Below are 22,809 nucleotides of genomic sequence, written 5' to 3'. Positions count from 1 at the left end.
TTTTGTTATGCCCGAACCCGACCCGAACCCGAAATTTTCAGAATTGGTAAACCCGAACTCAACCGGAACCAGAAAATTTATAATTTGAGAAACCCGATTTTAACCCGACTTGTTAATATGGAGAATCAACCAAAGATCCCGAAGATTTTTAATTTTAGGCATCCGAGTTGGATCTTAGGTTCATCTAAGAATTATAGAATTATTCGAACCTGAAGTAGTACCATTCGCATCCAGTTATATCTGCTTATAGCAAAACGAATAACTAGCGAATGGAATCAGTATTAATATTTACTATTATCGAACGTAGAATTTGTAATGTTTTGAGAAATTTATAAAACGTTAATATAATGATCGGAAAGTAGGATAAATCGGTGGCTAACTCATGGGGAAACAAAAAGCTTAATTATGACAGTTTCAAACAACCTCGCCCGTCATACTTAACCAAAATTCTATTTGTTTGTTGAAAACCATTCCTGCATGAGTATTTTTGAATAATTTATTGCATGTATTAATTTAAGTTATTGAAAGTCGTATTCGACAGTTTACACGACGTCACCCGCGTTACTATGGTTGATGTCTAATCAGTAGTGCTAGGACGATCGTTTATGATGGGGAATATAATTTTGTTATGCTTCAGATAGCACGGTATGCGCGCCAGTAGAGATGCATCGACATCTTCATCTCGGAACGACTCTAAACTTCTACAAATCCGCTAATGACTTGAACAGAAGTCAGAAAAATTATACGATCGTGGAAATTCCTGTATTTTCTTGAAGGAATTCGGATCATGCAATGGCCTAGCCTGGGGACAATCTGACTGAAAGTGCATGTTTCACATATGTACCACTGATTTGATAGTGGCGCTAGTAAACCATCACCATATGAGTGCCATCGTTGTTCATGACGCGTCAAAACGACCAATGAGGAACGGAACAATAGATGGTTTCGTATTGTCTCTACTTCCCATTGTTTTATACTCGCTTTGATTTGCTGCAAGCCTTAGCCGAGTTTCACTCCAGCCGCGACCTAAGTATCGGTTTAAAAGTATGCCGAAATTCATATTCCGTAGTGGAAATTTGAACCAATGTTTTCCAATTAATTTCCTTTTATTTGGTTTATTGATGATAATCATGAAAAATAAATCGCATAGAATTTTAAATGCGAAACACTTATTGCTGAATGCTCTCTCATGAATCTGAATATGAAGAGACGAAATTTTATACATAAATAAAAAATATTTGAGCACCAGAAAATATGACGAATTTATGTGATTCAAAGGTGGTAAAATTTAGTGATGTTATATGTGGCTTCCATTCGTATCACGAAGTAAAGATAATTACTACACAAAGAGACTGAGTTTTGTGTATAGACATAAATAGAGTAAAGAAATGGTTGAGTGTGATTTGTACAAAACCCGGACGCGAACATTTTAGATTTGCAAAACCCGAACCCGAAAGCTCAAAAACCCAGACCCAACCCGAACCCGTGAATTTCAAATTTGAAAACCCGGAACCGGACCCGAACCCAAGAAGTTTAAATTTATAGAACCCGAATCCGAGTCCAGGTTTCGGGTCCAAAAACCGAACCCGGCCATCTCTATTATAAAACACATGATTTTTGTTCAAAAATATTAGTTAGTGTTGGATTCTGATGAGACGAAGACGAAATGCAAATTACTAATATGTAAGTTTTTTTAATTTTCGTTTCGAGTTGTTTACTCCCTTTAACTCATTCTCGGATACTTTTTTTGTAAAAAAAATACGGTAATCGAACATTTTTTATGAAAATTATGCAAGCAAACTTGCCAACAGATCATAATTGCTCATCTAAGAACATTCTGAAATGTAACACTTAATCAACTTAACTGACATAAAAGCAAAATTTTCAATGTGTGTAAGAAATAAAACTGTCGTTTTGAAATGCGACCAACAAGTTGCAACTTGCGACCAGCTAACGCTATATGGATCTTGCATGCAAACTCGGATGAAATGGTGATTCACGCATTCGAACATGTATGGGATGGTGGTTTTTAACTTATTTTAATTTAAATGAAATCACCACTGATAACTGTCATACATGTAAAGTTTTCAACTTGTGTAAGAAATGAAACTGTCGCTTTGAAATGACAACAGCAAGTGGCAACTTGCCACTGGCCGGCGCTTCGATCGCCCAGCAATCACTATACGGGACTTGTGTGCAAACTTGGATACAAAGGTGACTCACGCATGCAAACCTGTATACGATGGTGATTTTCAACGTATTTTCATTTGAATGTTTACACAGGTTTTTCGGGAAAGTTTGTTCTTGCTTATATGTCTGTTCTCTGTGGTACCATCTTGATGATAGTTACGCATTGTTTAGATCCAGAGCTCCATGGCCCGTTGTGCTACTAAATGATTTTTCTCACACAAAATCACCATTCAGCCACAGAAATCCGTGCAATGCCACCCGACATCCGACCGTTGGCAATCAACGATTACAACAAAAATGATTAAGTTAAATTTCCCTTGAAAAAGGCCATCAAAAACGGCCGAAACGTCGGGCAATTTATAAAACCAATCGTTTGCCTAAATATTACCGACTGAGAAAGCCGTAAACACCTGTTGAAATTCCCGTATCCAGTCGTTACAACACCCAAATACAAACGGAAGTGTTGCCTAAATGTCGGAAATACAAGACACCGACTTCCGGATATTAATCTATCAATTTTCTATATTTCCGTTGGCGACTTTTACACAACCGAAAGTTCCTTATTTCGGTTCTGGCATATATCCAACTTGTAAATACTATTCGTATTGTTAGTGCCATAGAGAATACTGTTTTAAAACAACATTGCGAAAATCATTTGAAAATTATCACAGTAACGTATTGAAGCTGTAAGACAATTTCTACAAAATTTGCAAAAAATGCACTTTTGAGGTTTAGCCAGCGATCGTCATCCTAGATTTTAAAATGGCATCAGACATCGATTTCTGATATCAGTTCTAGCACCCTATACTGAAAATAGCAATAATGATAGGGATACAAAGAATACAAAGAACGTCTTAACGAAAACACTCGTGTTGTTACAGTTAAAAGATTTAAAGCTGAAAGATTTTGCTGAATCAAATCGCTATTTTAGATTTCGAAATTGCGTCTGACATTAGTTTTCATCGACTCTATTCTGAAAATCACCATATTGTTGATATCATACCGATTTTTTCTCAAGCATATTGGATTTTGAAATGATCAGTTCAGTGAGCCGGGAAGAATAACTCATGTCATAAAGAAGGCAAGATATATTCAGAGATAAAAGACTCTTTGCTTTAAAATAAAAAAAATGATGATTGGATAATTCACAATTACACATTTCAACAGTTAAAACAATAAATAGGAAGGAAAATTAAAAAGTTTAGTAAAAAGAGTATGGTCACACCCCAACTTTTGAAATATCTAATTCATTGTTCTACTTTAAACTTCATACCATCTACAATAAAATAAAAAGTTTAATAAAATGCTAGCGTTTCTCACAAAACGAATATTTTTAAAATCTTCTACTTGGTCTAGTTGCTTACTCAGAAGCGAAGAACGAAAAATGAAAAACCAAAACCAAGACATAATCCCACTCAAGAACATTTACTTTATAACCGTACAGGAACGGCATGAATCGTTTTCAAAATTGCCATGTGAACAACAAACATGTGTTGGGTTGAGAATATATTTTATGAATGAACGCTGTATGAGAACTGAAGATGCAAAGTAAATATTCCGTTTGTTAAATATTGCAAAGACTGGAAGCCGAACATAACCCCTAAAAAGGATAACAAGAACAATAACACGATCGAGAGAAGTAATATCGCTTTAATGACCCTTTTTGATGAATTAATTGTTATAAAACTTGTTTTTTTTTTCTTTTGCTCACCAAATTTTATTCAAAAAATAACAGCGACAGCTTGTGATACTTTATTCGCTTGTTTCAATTTGATTAAATTATATTCAATCTGTTGATCATGAATATGCAAACATCGCAAAAATTCAGCCCCTTTCCCATAAATTGGTTTTGTGGTAATCCCAATAATTCAGTATTGGTTAGTATTTTTTTTATCTCATAATAATAAAAAATCGTTGACGCAGGAAAAGGCTGCCGAACAAAAATAAATAAATTATCATTTTACCTATCAATTAACTTTACGCTTGGTTTCATCTTTTTTTTTCGTTTTCAGGACCGGAAAATTGCACTACCCGACCGATGTCTGCGGTCCACTGTTCGAGGAGGAGCTGTCCTTTTGGGGTTTAGATTCCAACCAAGTAGAGCCATGCTGCTGGATGACGTACACTCAGGTATGTTGGTGGGTGTGGATTTGAGTTTTTCTGAAGATGGAGAATGGGAACAACAGTGTCGCGACATGTTACGCAGATAAATGGTGACGTTTCATTCAGAAAAGGCAAATCTGATGGCGGGATTACTATCATCAATTCAGTCACGTTTGAATTGCGAATAGGTAACACGATATGAGATTGCAGAGAAAGCGTGAAAAGGTAGAATTTTTCTGACATACGGTGCGATTCGTCTTCGTCTGAGAGTAGCACTCATGGAATAAGATTTCTTGGAATTTCTGCTACGAATTTGAAATGATGCCACAGTCAAAGGTGGCTATGAAATATTTGGATGTGATTCAACTAGATACACTCCAAAATACAAGTGATAAATGCGATAAATTATTCTCATCTGATAACAAGCACCGTTGCTACAGCACAGCACTACAAATAACTTCCACCTTTGAGTATCCCACTGTCGCTATATACAATTCGTTCTACAAACAACTATTTGTGGATGTGATCCTTGTGCTATTTACCGATTCGTTCTCGACGTAAAATAATTTAGCCCCCGGGAAGGTTTCAACAATCATTCTTAACCCACTTCAATAACGGGGAAAACGTATCTAGTACCAGACACCATCCGACACCGGATGAGTGTCATTTAGTGCCATTTACATATTTGCTTGTTAGAGGACACAATTTTCCAACCGCTGCTGGCGGCTACAGTGCCACTTGTTAGCCAATCGACACGGCGCATAGTGGGGGGCAGAATCGTGACCCACCACCTCTTTGGCGAAAGGACCTAGATTCCATCCAAGAAGAAGGAAGAAGCCTGCTACGATCATCTTGATATTTAGGTCGGTGACAACTGTGTGCTGCGAAAGCAATTTTCTGACATATGACATATGTTTCGGAAAATGGTGCCTTATTGAGTCATGTGCCAGGAAAGAAGAAATCCTTTGGCGGAATAAATACCAGCGAAATGTCGGGCATCAAACCGTGTATTTCGGTTTAATTAAAGTAATACGAAATTTATTAATCTACTAATTGCAGGAATAGTGCATTATTGAAAGGAAGGTTAGATTGATGATCAGACTTAGATCATTAGATCCTTTTTGGGTTTTTGCACGGGGCTGGTGATGAACAGAAGTTCGTACAAACACCAATGGAACATATTTGTGTAGAATAAACCTTGTCGGGTAAAAACAAAGCAAGCTAAATTAATTAAAACTTTTTCAAGCGAATTTATTTTACTGTAGCGTCCCATTCAATTTGTTTCATGTTTTTACTATATTTGGTCTGCAATGCAAAGAAGAAGATTCAAATTCAAAATATGCACGAAACAATGTAATGCATTATTGCAGAAATGTTTTGGGTGTATATACGTATTTCGTCGACTTCTTCGGTGCTTGTACAGTTCAGTTTTGATTTGATATTTTTGTGGTTTTACGTATTACAAAATTTATTGTTGCATTTACTAGCTATTTTTACAATGGTATTTAATAACAAGAAATAACAATTTCTGTACCCTTTCCAATTTTAAACAGTAAGTTAAGTGATGCGGATTCCAAACTGGCGACACGAACTCGAGGATTGGTCTAACCAATGCGTAGTATAGAAATTTTAGACAGTACGGATACTTAAAATCCCAAGAAAAATTTTGGAAATGAATCCCAGCAGCCGATTTGTTTTCGCAATTATGTTGATCATATGCGAATTGAAGGCCAGTTTGTGGTCAAAGAGTTACACCCAGGTCACAGACTTCATGGACTCTCTGTAGTGCAACCCCATCGATACTGTAATCGAGGATTAACGGTTCATTTTTTCTATCACGGCAATCCTCAACTGACTGGATGACTAAGTACAGTTTATGGTCTACATGATTAGAAAACAGTGAGAAAAGCAATAGGCCCTGATTGCTGCCCTGCGGTACTTCAGATTTATTGGAAAAAGCCACGACGTAAGCTTGTCGGACGCTCCTAACCTGTACAACTTCCTGAGAAGAATCTTCTGGTCGATTCGGTTCAAAGCTGCTTTCTAATTCAATTGTGTTTTCTTCTTCATGCAATTGATGCAAGTTGACGTAAATTCAAGCAGGCTCGTTGAAACGGATCGTCCGGGCGTTGATGCCGTCGACTTTAACATTCGACTCCTGTTTGACTGTGTTGAAACATCTGTGTCTCCTAGGAAGCCTCCTTGGTCTAACGTCATGCTTTGGAATCTAAAACGTACTCGTGCCTAAGCTTTACGGCGTACACCAATCGACGATATCCTTTTGTCAAGCGCTTCTTTACAATAGCCAGCAATGAGTACCGTATTTACAATAAACCGGCTGGATATGTGAACCGCATCTAACAAAACTTACGAAGAAATACTCCAACATGTGATCAAGTGACAGGCGATCAGTGAGAGGATGTGTGTAGTTAATATCGAAGCCGTTTCTTCAACTACAGCATCATCAACGAATACTGGCCGAACTAGGCTAAACTGGTGTCGGCTTATTAGCCCATGGTCATAAGGCCGAATACGGAGGTGAAGTGGGTATTAAGGCAAATGGACCATTAGACCGAGTGTTATGTGATTTAAGATATTATTAGCTAGTTTAACTCAGAGAGAAAAAAGTAATGTTTTGACTTCATTTTGACCTAACGTAAGGTCTTTGATATAGCGGTCCGTAGCAGTTAGCGGCATCAAATAAACATTATGGAAACCATCTCGTATCACGACGTATTGTAGTGTTTAAGGATGTTGTTGTTGTTTATTGAGTCTTTAACCTAGGAGGTCATTCGCCTATAGAAAGGATTGAATAAAAAACATGTTATTTTACAATGACATTGTTGAGATTTGTATCCGTTGGCCTTGCTGCTGTTTATGGAAGGATCCGTTGAAAAAGTAGCGTGATTCTGTTCAAAGGGATAAAATTCGAGTAGTAGGCCCCCTGATTAGTAGAAGCTGCACGATGTTGGTGATGTTATGATGCCTTCGGTACATATAGAGGTCTATGAAGAAACTGGGAGGTTAGATGACGTCGGAGAGATTGGTTTCCTTGATAAACAAAAGAAGGGCTTCCTCGCTCGCGGAGTCATTGGTCAGTACGTCCCTGATGGAAGTGGGTAAGCAATATTTCCTGTGAAGATCGACAGATTCGATGCAGTTGACTAGGATGTGCTCAACGGACAGCACGTGCTACACATCGGAACTTCGACGCGGGCCAGAGTGTGGGCATGTGTAGTCCCAGTATGTCCAGTCCTAAGCCTCCAGAATATTTGTTGTTACTTTTTGTTGTTGCGATTTTCCCATATTTGGACAGAGTTTTTAATTTTGTGGAGATGACCTGAAGAATTTCTCCATTTCCTCTCGAAGTGAAGGTATACTTCTCGTTTAATTATCTTGGTGATATCGTCTTTCGATATCTCTCTAGTGAGATAAGATCGTGATGAGCGCCCAAGTGCGGCGAGATGATTCGCATGTTCATTGCCGGTATCCTGCAATATCCGAGGACCCAGCATATGGTGGTGAGAGGGTCGTTGTAATTGTCGATATCCTGAACGAAAGGATGACACGATTTTCCGATTTCTAGTGCTAAAATCACGGATAGAGAATCGGAACAAATAACGGTAGCAACACCGTCGAGTTTTCTTGCCAGAGCCAGTACTATAGCCACGACTTCGGCCGAAAAAAATAACGGGACGATGGCGCCATCAATGTAGATAGGTCTGTTTGATGCAAGGTGGTTTGTTGGGCAGAAATGAAATATTATGCCTTTGTTTGTTTAAATTCGGAACCCTACGGACACGGCCCACGTGCGAACCGCAGTTTTATCCATATGTTTTACCAATTACCAATAGCACTATATCGTCTGCGTAAACGAACACGAACACTCCCTTCGGGAGAACCGCGAAAATAGGTTGCATGCTCACCAAGAAGAGCGTGACGGCCAAGACTGAACCTTGAGGAACTCCATTTTTCCTCGATGGAAAGGTCTAATTTTCTGCCCCCAATACCTACTCGGAAACTGCGATTTTTTAAGAATCGTTGGATGTAGTGTTCAAGACTTCCCTGTATGCCCCAGTTATGAAGCTGCCGAAGAACTCCCTCACGCCAAACGATATCATAGGCTTTGTCGATATCAAGTTCTGCGCAGTCGGTGTGGAGTCCATCCTTCATTGCTTGCCCGAGATTTTTTTTCCAAGGAATCAAGGTATGTCCCGGTTCCCACACTCTTTCGGAATGCGAACTGCTTTCGAAGCCCTCCAGCAGAATTTTATACGGACAACAGCGCATCTTTCACTGAATCAAACAATGAACTGAAAAGGGAGATAAAAACACAAAATCAATCTTTGACGCTATCATTTACTAGTGCCCAAACGCGTTGGAGGTTTATTCCACTCGGTACACCACACATGGGTGGCGCATGGGAGCGTCTCATGCGACCCGTAAAGGTGGCAGTAGGATCATTGCTAGAAGCACTTTGGAAGTCCGACGACGAGACATTGCTGAGGATTATTACCGAGCCAGAGGCTATGATAAATTGTAGACCAAGTCACTAACGTCCCATTGAAGTCAACCGACAGAGAATCCTTAACTCTGCACCACTTCCTGCTAGGAAGCTTGAACGAAGCTTCGAAGTAGCTGGAAGCTAACGCAACACATTTACGACGAGTTTTTCAGACGATGGCTTCCCGAGATAACACGCAGGTGTAAGTGGTTTGACGAAGCGAATGATATTGCGGTTGGAGATTTGGTCGTTCTGGTAAGCGAAACGACGAGGAACCAGTGGGTGCGAGGTCGTATAGTGAACGTGATGCTGGCAGAGCTCGTCAAACCTGGATACAAGCGTCGACTAGCGTAGTGAAGCGTGCGGCTGTGAAGCTAGCGGTGCTAGACGTCATGGAGTCTCGTGAATTCGGAAATAAAAAAGAAACGGAAATAAACGGGGTATGAGACGACAAGGTCTCTCATTGCAGTGGTGTTCTGAACACGAAGCAACGTGACCAATTGAAACGTCAGAGGCGTGACAGCGAAGGATAGGTGGCGATCGCGACAGAGAGAAATAAATATTAAAGCAACGTGAAAAACGTCTGTAAAAATGTATCTCTTGAAGTTTAATTGTACTTTTATATACACATATTTTCTTTATCTAAACCTAAACCAAATAAACTAAACTAATAAAACTATTACCTACATCTAACAATTACTCGAATTTCTATTAAAAAGCAACCAATCTTAGCTTATAACTAAAAAGTAAGGTTAACTTACATGCGGTTATTCTTATAGCTAGAAAATTGCGTGAACCAAACGGTGTGATAAGATCTAAAAATCATATCTCCGCAGATACACCAATAAATTGTAGGTGACAAAATAATTAATTACACAAAATGATAAAATAATAAATATTTTTTTCCCTTTTTTATTTCGACTATGTTAGTCACATTTTCTTTATTACATTTTAACGACATTCAATTAGCTAGGTATTACTGGGTAGGGAAAGTTATGAAAATAAGAGCCATAGTACTCAAGTGAGAGCAAGGATGTGAGGTAAACAGATCGGAAAACTAGAAGTGTCAGGGTCATAAGAACAGGCTTAATATCGTACGGGCTTAATCTGTGTCTTCTGGTAATGAGGGTCGAGCTTAGGCAGAATAACTACGAATCACCCGAGTTCACTAACATGTGTCTTGGTATCGATAGACGTGTCCATCTTTACCGTGACAACCGTTCACAGTTGAAGCACTCCATCATCAAACTCTTTTGGATTGCTGTCGAATTTGGTGATATCATCTCACCGACAAAGAGTAAGCTCAAGAATAAAATATCATAACCACTCTGCCAGAAAAATTCGATTAGAAACCTAGAAACGTGATCATAAATTAAGAAAATTGTGTCCAAGGTCCTGAAATAATGAACATAAATAACGCTACTCTACCAGAAAAATCTGGTAGTAAATTATTTAATAAAATATTACGGTGACGTAATACGAAATAGCGAAAATCACGATTAAGCTCCTGAAATCATGAATATTGTTCAACTGTCGGTTCATTAAGACAAGCCAGTGTATCAAAATAGGAACAAAAATGATAACAAAATTAAACATGCCCAGGGAACTACCTAACGAAACGCAATTAGTTTCATGAATACGATGTTTGTTACTCAAAATTTCAGGACTTGGTTACTATTTTCGTAAATCGTTCAGTTCGCGAAATTGTGATTGTTTTTCATGAATTTTTCAATGAATTTCCCGTGTAGAATATTCTTCTGGGTCACTTCAAAGATTTGGAAGAAGAAGATTTTACCAGAGGGGCGCATCTATAAAAATATCGAGAAAATAAACACTGTCCAATACGACAAGAATACATCATATGAACCCAAGTGTTATGCTTTCCATTTTTTCGTCTACGCTGTTATCGGAAATACTTCGACATTCTTGGCCGTCTATCATGCAATAAGAAATAGCACATATTCCACTCGAACTGGTCCGTATTAGTTTCACTGATATTTATCGGAAAATTTTTCCATAAATCTCACTCTCACTTGACCTAGTTTACACTTTGACAGTTGGATAATGATTAATAGCCCCCCTTCGGCAATGCATATCAGTTTGCTATGACACCAGTAAATCATTCTTATTATGCTAACATTGTCCCACTGATAGCACAGTTTGGCATCAGCAAACCGATTCCGACCGATGTATTTAGTGCGCGTATTTTTATTTATGTTCATCCAGCTAATAGGGATGACTGTCACACGCGTAATGGAGATACGAAATTGAACCACCCGAATGCCCTGTCCGGGGGTTTTATTTTTTGCTGTGCCTCTAGCCATCGTAGGAATTGTCGCAAGTCCCGTAAAGCCGAGCAGCCTAAACAAATACATTAAAAATTAATTAAGTCATAGCAAAGCCAGTTGTTTGCCGAACGACGTAAGACAAAAAACAATAATTGCGCGCTGGCTATTCTAATGTATTGTTGCTTCTTCTTTTCTTCTTCTTTCTATTTTATCCTACAGCACCGGAATACGCAAGAAACGTTGGCTGTTTTAGATAGGCTAGATTTAGATACGGATAAACCTTCCGACGAAGAGACGGCGAAAAAGTTCGGTTTCGAAGACGCTTACAATAAAGGCAAGGTGAGCTGGTGGCAGCACCTGAAACCGCAGATCTGGTCACTATTCGACGAGCCGTACAGTTCCAATGCCGCCAAGGTGAGTCCTGTGGAATACTTTCTTGATAAATATATTGCGGTTACATGGGTTCGTGAATGGGGTCGCATGGTGGTTAACGGGGTAAAAGTTTCGCAATAAACCATTATGCGTCTCCATTGGGTCAGTTCAGTTGATACTAATGTCGTTTTTGCTTGAAACTGAACCTGGCTCAGCTTCGGACCTAACTGATGTCAAACCGTTTGTTTGAAGCCAGTTTCAGACCCTCGCGCCACTGAGTTGAAAATCGGGTTTGGTTCCAACCTGAAACATATTTCAGATTAATTTACACCACGGTTGTTTTGCGAGAACCCCACTCAGTTTCATCAAAGACGATTGTTTGTAGCAAGTAACTTTGGTTAGTCTCTAGGTTCTCAAGCAAAAACGGCATTAGCTTTTGTGGGGAGAAATATAGGTTTATGGCATATTTCATTCGCAGGCAGCGGTTATGAATTAGTTTAAGGATACCTTTTTATTTTTCAAAAAATAGAAAAAGAAATTATTACTTTTTCTGAAAGTACAAGCCCCTGAGAATATTTTCCCAAATTTTCATAGAGATCCACGCAAAAGATCGAAAGTTACAGCGCTTTGAAACGCGCTTTGTCTACCAACAGCAGTGATAATTTGAAATTTTAAACTCGATTATTTCGAATTTTCATGTTTCCTTTGCCGTGATTCCTTTTTTGTGTATAAATTTTTGTTTTATGGATAAATTTTTTTAATACGATTTTTAGAGCTTAAAAACAACGATTTTTCAGGAAAAACGTTCCCGTGTGTAGGAAAAAATTATCATTAAAGGATTTTTTGAGGTTTATGGTTTTTTATGGTTGATCTGTTGTACTTCCATCGTGATCACCGCAAACCTATTCAATAAGAAAAGGTTTCACGAAAAAAGTAGAGAGCGATAAACGATGAAACTTTCAATACGATTTGCCCAAGCAGATAACAGCAAACTACCGCTGCTGTTATTCTTGTATCAATAATAAGAAGAACAAGATGAGTCCTAAAGGATAATACCTAACACGAAACGATTTCTGATGAAAATCACCTCTATCCAGTTTCATCATACAAGAAATATGCCGATGGGGCATTGATTGTTCCTTTCTGTTTAGATACCACACCCTATGACCGATTTATTTCATGACAAATAATTTCGAAAGTATTGTGATCCTATTCTGTATTCTCACTTACTCTGAATCAAACCTATAACCATCAATACTAACCGATGAGACGCTCTTTACAAGTTTCTCGCTTTTCTTGGTCCGACGATTATAAATCGTGTTCACCTAATAAACAAACGATTTCAATAACCAAAAAACGAATTTGTAATGCGAAGCAAAATAACAAGACAACATCTCACCCCGCCAAATTCCTGTAAGATGCCTAATATTCGGCTGACACCAAACATGGAATTGGGTATCATTCTCACTGCAACCCGTATCACATCACAATCCCACATAATCCATCGAAGGGTGACAACGAGTGACCTTTTCGTGTTGCCGATTTGGTCTGCTGAACCGTCGGACAAGCATTAGCTTATTCTGAGTGAAACCAAACCATTCCGATCGTATGGTAATCCTCCAAACCAACCAATCTAAAAATATGCCAATCAAAGTTTTTCGAGTTCGTCTAAGCATAGAGAGAGACCCGCGCCGTTGTTTAGTTTTACGGATTGCATGCTGCTAGCGTTTGCCTGTCGGTGCAATATAATGCTATCGTGGAATAGCAAGTGACAGATAGAGTTTTACCGTTGTTTTACTTTAGTGGTGATTTATCGGTTCGTTTTCAGAAGATAAAGGCGTACACCGCGTTGAGATTGAAATTGTATAGTAGTTCTTCTCCCCTACAATTTTCTGTGTCATAAATTTCGAATGACCAATAAACTTACCAGCAGCTGCTACCACACAAAAACTCCGATAAAGCTGACAGAGGAGTTGGGCTCGTCTCATGGTATGTAAATTAGTTCAAGATTTACCACCGCGATTGATGGCTGTTACGAAATACACAAATTTATTCGAGTGAAACTCCATTGAAAATGCTATGAAATAATAATTCCATATATTTCTCTACAGTGTGTTAAAATCTACTTTCAGAACCATCATCAAAGGAATTAAAATGCACGAACATCAATTTTGTTTCTCGGCAAAATAGAACAAAGGGCAATTGCATGTGAAAGGCTGCCTGTACATATAATTTAGGTTTTCCAAGTATGAAAGCTTTGCTTCAGGTGCTGAAAACGGTATTCTTCGGCAGCACAATTGTCTCGTAGCTGCTCGTTGTTGAGTTTCGGCGTCCCACACACATCTATAATTTTAGAACAGTGCAGTGCTTCAAATCCGAGATGATTGGCATGAATTCAGAGATTATCGGTATTTAACATTATGACGTTGATAAAAAAAATAACGGCATTTCTTTTTCGGTAACGAGCATTGTGTGGATTTATGTGGATTATTTTTCGTCTTCTACTTCATTTAAAGATAATGATGAAGTCTTTAAAGTTACCAACTGTCCTTATTTTAAAGAGCATGTCCTTAATTTTGACCAGTTTTGGAAGCGTCCTTTATTTTTCCTCATAATATCCTTGTGGAGGAAATCCACTATATTGTCATGGTTTTGTTGAAAAGCTTGGTTTTGAGTCCGCATCTGAGAATTCCTTGCTAGATGATATGAAAGCCTGGGCAAATTTATTATCGAAAACAATTTTGATTTTGCTGGACACCTTGTACTGTAGCCAGATAAAACTTTTTCTCAGGATCAGGCAGATACGGGTTTTCTACATGAGTGCAGGAACAATTTTTGAAGTAGAGGTCTCGTTTCAAAATATTAACTGATTCCGAAGAATGAACTATTTGTGCAAATAACGAAAATAATGTATTTTATGACAGCAGTAATTATCTGCACCATGATTGGTCCGTACAATTCGGCCGAGCGAGCTAGCGTTGTTAGCGCGGCCCCTTTGTCGTCAAATGACCTACGACACACGTATAAGGCATGATCCAGAAAAAATCACCAGTTCGCTTTTCGACGCCTTATTAGCTGCAACATGATTGCTACAGATACCTGTCAAACGCAGATCGCTCGTTGGTTCGCCAGAGCCGTCAATATGTGGCACCTGTGAGACTCAATCAAATACGTGAAGTTATAAATAGAAGTGCCCCGTGTCAGTTTGTATCATTCGTCGCTCGCCTGCCAAACGAGCAACTCATGGCACTCATTTCTTTGCTGTGTTCTAAGCACGCAATTTGACACGAAATGAGTATAGTAATGCTATGGTATGGTTCGAGTCGTGTAGATTCGATGATTTGTAAAATAAAGTTGGAAGGATGGGTTCAGATTGAAATTAGCACACTCAGAGGGTAAACAACTTGACAGCTCTTATACAAATCGTTGAAACCACCTTTTTGGGCCTGTGGGTCTAAAATGGCGGATCAATCTTTTTTCAAGACCAATTTTTAAAAAAATAGCGTAAACTTGTTAACAGTAAAAGTTCTCTCGTTAGATTTTTTAACATTCGATAATTCATTTTTGATGACGTTAAGGAGGTTTGGAGTTGTTATAAAAATAATGCATCTGTACCCCGATCATTTTTTTTGGAATCATCGACATAAAAACCAGTAGCGCGCATACTAGTTAGTGAATACCTTCATTTAGTTTTAAGATATTATGGTAGTAATATATGTATTGCAATGTAAACATAGCACACAATGATACTGAACTGTTTTTCTTCCTCTTCGATAAAAAACGAGCTGTCATAACTTGTGAAATTCGTGGTAATCTTAACACCGAAAATATCAGTGCCTATCAGATAGATGACATGCGTTCATCTAACTCCGCCTTTGTTAAATGCGAAGTTAAAAATGAAAATAACAAAACTAAATGTACTTAAGAATTAACGACAAACTTTCGAGAATAGTTATAAACGAAAGATGTTTCAAAGGCGACGGGGAAGAAAGGCTCACACTAGAAACACAATAAATAAAACCATGCATTTTGCATTCGGCACTATTTGTAATCATTATTGGAAAAACCAAAATGATTAATTGAGTTGTTTGTATTTACATTAAATTATTACGCTATTTTGAAATGATTATTCTGATTATGGACGAGATAATTAGAATAATCATTTCAAAATAGCGTAATAATTTAATGTAAATACAAACAACTCAATTCGTCATTTTGGTTTTTCCAATAATGATTACAAATGCAAATAAAGAAAAAAAAGTTCGTAAATGACGCTACGAAATTATTTTCTCGCATGGAAATCTACAGTATCACAACGGCACTCTATGGTGGCGACATCGTCCCAAACACGGTGGCTTCAAGCAACTTAGGCTAAACGTCAAGTTGCGGCAGGGTTGAGCACAGTGCAGGGTGCAACGTGTTTGTACTGCTGGTAAGTTATCATTGGGGAACAAAACATTTTTATGTTAGTGTGTGCGTTGGGATGGTAATTATCATGTCAAAATGCTTTTGGCGGTTTGAAGATACCTAGGGCAATTAACCTATTGGCATACACGTTCCATATTTCGGATATACGTTATGCGTTTTTATCATTAAGGCATCTGATAACATGCTACTGTAGGTATTTCTAAAGCACGAACGGACTCAACTGGATTTATGCTTAATAAAAGGTGGGGGTTAGTTGGAGATTTTGGTGGGTGAGAAGATTGAGTTATATTAGAGCAGAGACCAAGAACGGTTTTAATTTTTATCAAAGGTTTGCAAAAATTAGTTTTTATACCTTTTTATATACGAGTTTCAAAATAGAATTGGAACGGCAACGATCACATCACCAGCAGAGCGTTTTGATTTATTATTTCAAACAGTTTTGTTTCGAGCTTTGAAACTGATATGTGCTGCCTTTTGTTTGATGCACATTTAAATGTGTGCTTTGAATTAATAGTATTCAGCACACTTCACTCAGATTCTATCGGCTGGAGAAAAAAATTTCGAGTCAATTAATGACCGAAGAGCAAGCTCATGAGTAGTTTAGTTTTAGATTTTTTGCAGCAAATAATATTAGAGTATAATGGGGAAAAGTAGGTCAGTTTTTTTGCAAGCTCGTGCAAGGGTGCTGTTGCGCTGATTTTGACAAATTAGTACTCGTTGGAAAGTTTATACATCTGACAACATTATGGCACTAATGATTTAATATCTGGTTAAACTATGCTATATTTCACCCTAAGGAGAAAAAAATTGGTAAACACCAAAATTTCGCACCAGGACGAAATTTTTTGGGTAAACCAGTCTTTGTACTTGAAGGGCACAAATCCTTACTTATTACATGGGTGCGTTTCGATTTCGTCTCATAAGAAACCGAAACTAACTTTTTGTCGGAATAGAATCTGGCTAAACACTTTTCAAGCTAAATCCAATAAGGCGAAGATACTTATATAGATACTCGAGGTTAAATAAATCAATTTACACGTCTAGAACATCAACGACCCAACTTTTATATGCAGAGTATGACTACTACAGATAACGCAATTAACAAATGGAATCCATTGACGTCATTCTAGCAAGAATGCGAGGGAGTGGCAATTGATGTGAAAAATCATGGAACCACGGAAGAAAATGTTGAAAAAACGTATTTTTGTCAGCGGCTGCGTCTAGTTTTGTAAATGTGAATGACTTCTTCGGTGACCTCGTCGTCGCCAGAGTGTAGAATAGATGTTGTGTATTCCGGTTCACATAGTTACTTAGTTGCGAGACAACTACGTTTACGCTTCGGTGCATTTTTTGGATTCCTTTTCCTTCTCTTTTTCGATTATGTTTTTCTCGATTATCTATTTCAACAACAACTTAAATTATTATATTGTGACCTCAAGCGAAATATCTGACGCGCTTTCAATGATGACGAGCACTCTCCTTTCACACGGGTACGTAATATTCCGAACGGAGCCTTAAATTGTTTAGAAGCGGAGCTGATTGAATACCGGCGCCATCTTGAACAGCTGCTATTGTGGTCTTTATTTCCTATTCTATTATTTATGGACCCTTCTCCTGTCAAAATGGTTCAAATTTACATTACAGTAGATCATGTCTTTAGAAACGAAGGTGACCCCTAGAGTGACAGGAAAAAATGGCCCCTATCGGTCAACCCCTGTGTCGATTCCTAGCCCCACCAGGAGTACTTGCACCAAATTTGAAGCAAATCGGATAAGTCTAACTGCCGGACCAACGTACCTGAAGTTTGTATGATATTTTTCAACAATTTACATGGAGAAACCCATCTAGCTCGTATTTTCGCCGTTAGGTGGCACTGTATGCATCGACTCATCACTGTATGTCAAAATAAGAAAGAAAATTTAATTGTCTACAACTTTGTCGAAGACTGCCAGTTACTCCAGCTTTGTTAAAAGAAGTTATTAAACTTTTAACGAAGTGATGTCTGAGTCAGTTTTGCATGGGGCCTAGCAGTGCTTGGTAATATATCAGTACTCGATTCCCACGAAAAATGCATTTTTGTGAAATAATCGTTAGGTTTAGCTCAATAGTATGGTCAGAATAATTTTAACACATAATACGAGTTGTGCTTTGGTTAGAAAATTTTAGTTCCAACTATGACCGCATAGAGGGCACCAACATTAACTTTTCATAGAAGAGAGATAGAAATTTGGTGTCTTCTACAAAGTTATAGATCAGGCATTTTTCAGTATTTCTTCCAAACATCTTAATAATCTATCTCTCTTCTATAAAAAGTTAGTGGTGGCGCCCTCTATGCGATCAGATGTGGAACTAAAATTTTCTAATCAAAACATAACACGTATTATTTACTACAATTCTTCCAAACATACTATTCAGCTAAATCGTACCATTATTTCACAAAAATGTATAGTTCGCGGGACTCGAATACTGATACACAACCATGCACTGCTAGGCCCCATGCAAAACTGACTCAGACATCACTTCGTTTGAAATTTAATTACATCTTTCAGTAATGCCGGATTGACTAGCAGTCTTCTACAAAGTTGTAGACAATTTAGTTATCTTTCTTATTTTCACTTATAGTGATAATACGATGCATACAGTGCCACCTAGTAGCAAAAATACGAACTAGTGGGTTTTCTCCATGTAAATTGTTGAAAAATCCCATACAAACTTCAGGCACGTTGGTCCGGTAGTTAGACTTGTCCGATTTGCTTCAAATTTGGTGCAAGTACTCCTGGTGGGACTAGGAATCGACACAGGGGTGGGCCGATTAAGTTTCCAAAAATTCATTATTTTTCTGGGCAGTCTAGTGACCCCGTTAGCTTCTTACCACTACAGGACAACATTCGAATAGTGGCACGAAGTTAAATCCGGCCAGAAGATCGTAGGACCCTCGTGTTGCTTCAAAAGAGGAAGCAGACACTTCTGTAGACACTCCACGAGGTAGATCTTCCCGTTTACAGTCCCGGTAATCGCGATCAGCGCACTTCGTTTGCCACATGAGCAGATCGCTTGCCAAAACATATATTTATTGGCAAACTTTAAAAGTTTCTGCTTCCTTACTTCCTCCGGAACATCAGACTTATACTCGGCGATGAAGAACAGTAACTGCGAAAGCTACCGGAAGTCCGCCTTGATGTAAGTCTCATCATCCATGATGAGACAACGAGGCTTCGTCAGCATCTTGGTGTACAGTTTCCGGACCCGTGACTTTCCGTCGCGATTTGGAGTCACTTTTTTCAATTATCGAAAAGCTAACCGCGATAAAAATACAGTGTAAACAATACACTCTAAACTACTTCTGTCCACATTTTCAAGAGAAAATACCCCATGGGTTATTTTCTACAGCGTTTTTTTTTTCTTGATGCAATACACCCTTTAATATGCAAGTGCAAATATAATAGTAAAAGCTTTTATGTGAATGTGACTAGTACTCAGAAAAACATTTGCTCCACTTCTTTCAATAGTACTCAACTTCTACAGTCAAAAGTTTAGAGAATTTTTTAGCTCGAAAACGGCATTTTAAAATATTGTGCATCGGGTAGTTTTAGATAATGAATTGTCATGAATATGATCTTTTTAAATTCAGTTCAGCTATATTGATTATGAAATAGTAAGAACAATGTTTGACCACTAGACGTCTTCCACGTACAAAAATGCGAATATTTTTTATTTTTTTTTTTTTTTTTTCAAATTAATCGACATGAAGAGTCACCATTTATATCCGCGATTTTGGATTTAAAAAGTGTGCCATGAGGTGAAGGTGCGTCATATCATAGATGGTATTTCAACTTCGTCTCATCAGCATTTTGCCCCGACTTAGCACCTGATATTTGATAAAAGAGATTTCTGTAAATTTCATTAACAAATCAGAACTTTCATTCTTCGGGGACTTCGCCTGGAACCGGTTGTTGCTTCACGTTCTCAAGTTAAGTTTCGCGTTTGAATTTTGTGTCTGTATCGTGCCAAGCGGATGCTAGATACCAATGAAACGAAGTCGATACGCAATCCAATCCAGACACCTATCGGACGATGTAATTATATATAGCTCCGTGGTAATAGCACAATATATTTGACTTCGTTTCATCAAAATCTGACATCAACTTAATGCCAGGTCTACGCTAGCAGAGGATTCGCAAATCGAAACGCAAATTTCATTTTGTGCCTTTCACGCGAAAATGTGGTTGTACCATTTTTCTCCTTAGTGGAGAAAAATAGTTTTCTGCCCATTTTTTTCCTTCTCCAAGCACAATATTATTAGTAAGGACTCAGAACTTTTAAGTCTTACTCTTGGTTTTATTGATATAGTTTTAGCAACTGTGTACTAAAGCCTACTACATACCTTTGCGGAACTTATATTTCGGTAGACTTTGCTGGGGAACCACGGAAAAAAATCCGTTCATAAATTCATGAACAAAAGGTCATGATTTTGTGAACAGAACCATTTACGAAAACCGTGACCAATTTCGTGAAATTGTGAATAATAAACCTCGTATTCATGAAACTATTTGTGTTTTCCAAAAACCACTTCGCCCCGAATATATACATGGCGTTACATTATAATATTTGGTTGGGTTACTGTTGTTGTTCCCTGGACATGGTTTAGTTTTTGTTGTGATTCTTGTTCATGATTTGGGAATACACAGTCGACAGTCAAACGTTGTTCATGATTCCAAGAGCTTATTCGCGATTCTTGTGAATTCTGATGACGTTAACGGGAATAAAGTTCATGATTTCAAGATCTTAGTCGCGATTATTGTAACTTCTGTTCGTGTTATCGTGATATTTTAGTCATGAATAGAGCAATTCATGTTCATGGTTTCAGGATCTTGGTCATGATTTTCATAATATCTGTTCATGTTATCATGCTATTTTATTTTAAAGCTTACTCTCAAAGAGTAATGTAACTAATGTTCATGATATCAGCAGTTTTACCATGGTATTCGTAAACACTCTTCGCCTTATCGTGATCTATCATTTTTTGGTTAATAACGATTATTTTACTCGGAATAACGTGACAATATGAATTGGATCATTAAAATAATACTCATTTGCGATACCTGATTATGTGAACTATATCACGCACACTATATGGGATTTTCAGTGCTGTTTTTGTTTTCTGTCCGGACATCACAATAAACCCTATCAAATGAATAACGATGTTCGAGGTTCTAATATTTTATTTTTTCATATCTATTGCTCGTACCTATTACTGGTCGCTAGCAGCTGGGTATTTCGTAAAAAGTGCATGGAACAAATATGATTCAACGAATTAATATTTTGTGGAAGAGTTTACGTAAAAATTTCATTACCATGTTGCATAAAATTGTAAATGATTAGGGATATCTTCTAAATATCACAAGCACGCAAATAGATACTAGATAGATCGAAAATCATTTACTAGGTATCATGAACCAGCTTACGAATACATGAATAATATTTCATGATTTCGTGAACTATTCCACGAAAACGAATGTAAGTTGTGACTATTATACTAGGTATCATGAATCGGTTCCCGAATACATGAATAATATTTCATGATGTCGTGAACTATTTTACGAGCACGGATATTGGATCGTAAATAATATATTGAGGATCATGAATTAGTTCACGAGAATGGAATGGATTCATGAATAAAATTCCGAATTTCGTGAAATAGTTCACGAAAAATAGTCATAGTATTTTGATTTTGTGAACTATTTTTCCTACGACTATGGAAAAAATCATGAGTCAACCTTTGATTTCATGAATAATGTTCATATAGGTGTGAACTAATTCTTGGCGGAAACCGTGACTGAAGTTCACAAAACAAAAAATATTTCCACTAATGAAAGCGTTATGCGGGCGTTATTGAAGGGAAATTGAACATAATTATAAAAGCCATGATTTTTGGTCATGGTCCTGTTTTCGTAACGTAAAAACGTGATTGTTCCAGAACTCATGGCACTTTATTCACGATTTTAGAAACAAGTTTTTTTCCGTGTAGAAAAATTACAGAACTATTTCTATGAGCATACTGCACAGCCCTTCCTGGTGAAGCTTTACTTACCCTCAGAACCGCCAAACCAAGGCAAAGATACACTTATAGAAAACAATAAAACTTAAAAATTGCTGTTTATGTTATTCCATTACCAAAGTGAACATACCAACTGAACTTCGATCAAGTCAAATTATTAGTTTGTTACAGTAAAGTTATTTAAAAAAAATAGTAATCGCTCTTTGATTGTCGCAACAAAATTCCGAGCTTCCAACGGTCAAATTAAAACGTATCTGCTTTTTTTCCTGTTTATCTTTCTTGCAGATAATCGGCATCATATCAGTTTTTTTCATCTGCGTATCGATCATATCATTCTGCCTGAAGACGCATCCGGACATGCGAGTGCCGTACATTCGCAATATCACGGTGAAGACGGCCAGCCAGAATACCTCCTGGGTGCTGGAAAAGACGCAAACGAACGCTCACGTCGCGTTTTTCTACATCGAATGTGTCTGCAATGCGTGGTTCACCTTCGAAATTATGGTAATTTAATTTAGCTTATTGTTTCTACTAACATTAAATCTGTTACAGATTGCTAAAAAGTGGTTCCGTCCGTTAAGATATTTTCTCATTTGTTTCTCCCTCAAGAGACCTAGACCTAACGCGAAAACGTAAAATTTTTCTTCGCTATTTGCACATTTGTTTTCCGCAATAATACTGTTTTCTGTGTGTCATCGAGAGAATTATTAACAACCTTTAACACATATTCAAGGATCCATCGGGGTAATGGTTTATCGTCGAGCTATTTAACGAGACGGAAACCTACCATATGCATTCTGTATCCCAAATTATCTCACCCGTTTGTTCATTATGACTCGATAAAATTAACAACAAACGTTTCACAT

The 22,809-nt window shown here is 37.7% G+C and overlaps 1 protein-coding gene across 3 annotated transcripts in view; it reads left to right on the top strand.

The window, feature by feature from the left end:
* LOC131681289 (potassium voltage-gated channel protein Shaw) overlaps positions 1 to 22,809 on the top strand; it is a 352,113-nt gene that overhangs the window by 298,381 nt on the left and 30,923 nt on the right. For all 3 annotated transcript variants that reach the window (XR_009303887.1, XM_058962020.1, XM_058962019.1), the window contains exons 4-6: positions 4,203 to 4,320; positions 11,305 to 11,499; positions 22,229 to 22,447. Coding sequence is in view for 2 of the 3 variants with exons in the window: in XM_058962020.1 (XP_058818003.1) it covers positions 4,203 to 4,320; positions 11,305 to 11,499; positions 22,229 to 22,447 (532 nt within the window). In the remaining variant the exon portion in view is untranslated. The remainder of the gene's footprint in view (positions 1 to 4,202; positions 4,321 to 11,304; positions 11,500 to 22,228; positions 22,448 to 22,809) is intronic.

Source organism: Topomyia yanbarensis, chromosome 2 (genome assembly GCF_030247195.1).
Source record: "Topomyia yanbarensis strain Yona2022 chromosome 2, ASM3024719v1, whole genome shotgun sequence".
Classification (NCBI taxonomy): Eukaryota; Metazoa; Arthropoda; class Insecta; order Diptera; family Culicidae; genus Topomyia; species Topomyia yanbarensis.
Note: the sequence above shows the minus strand (reverse complement) of the source record. Positions and strands in the feature narration are given on the sequence as shown.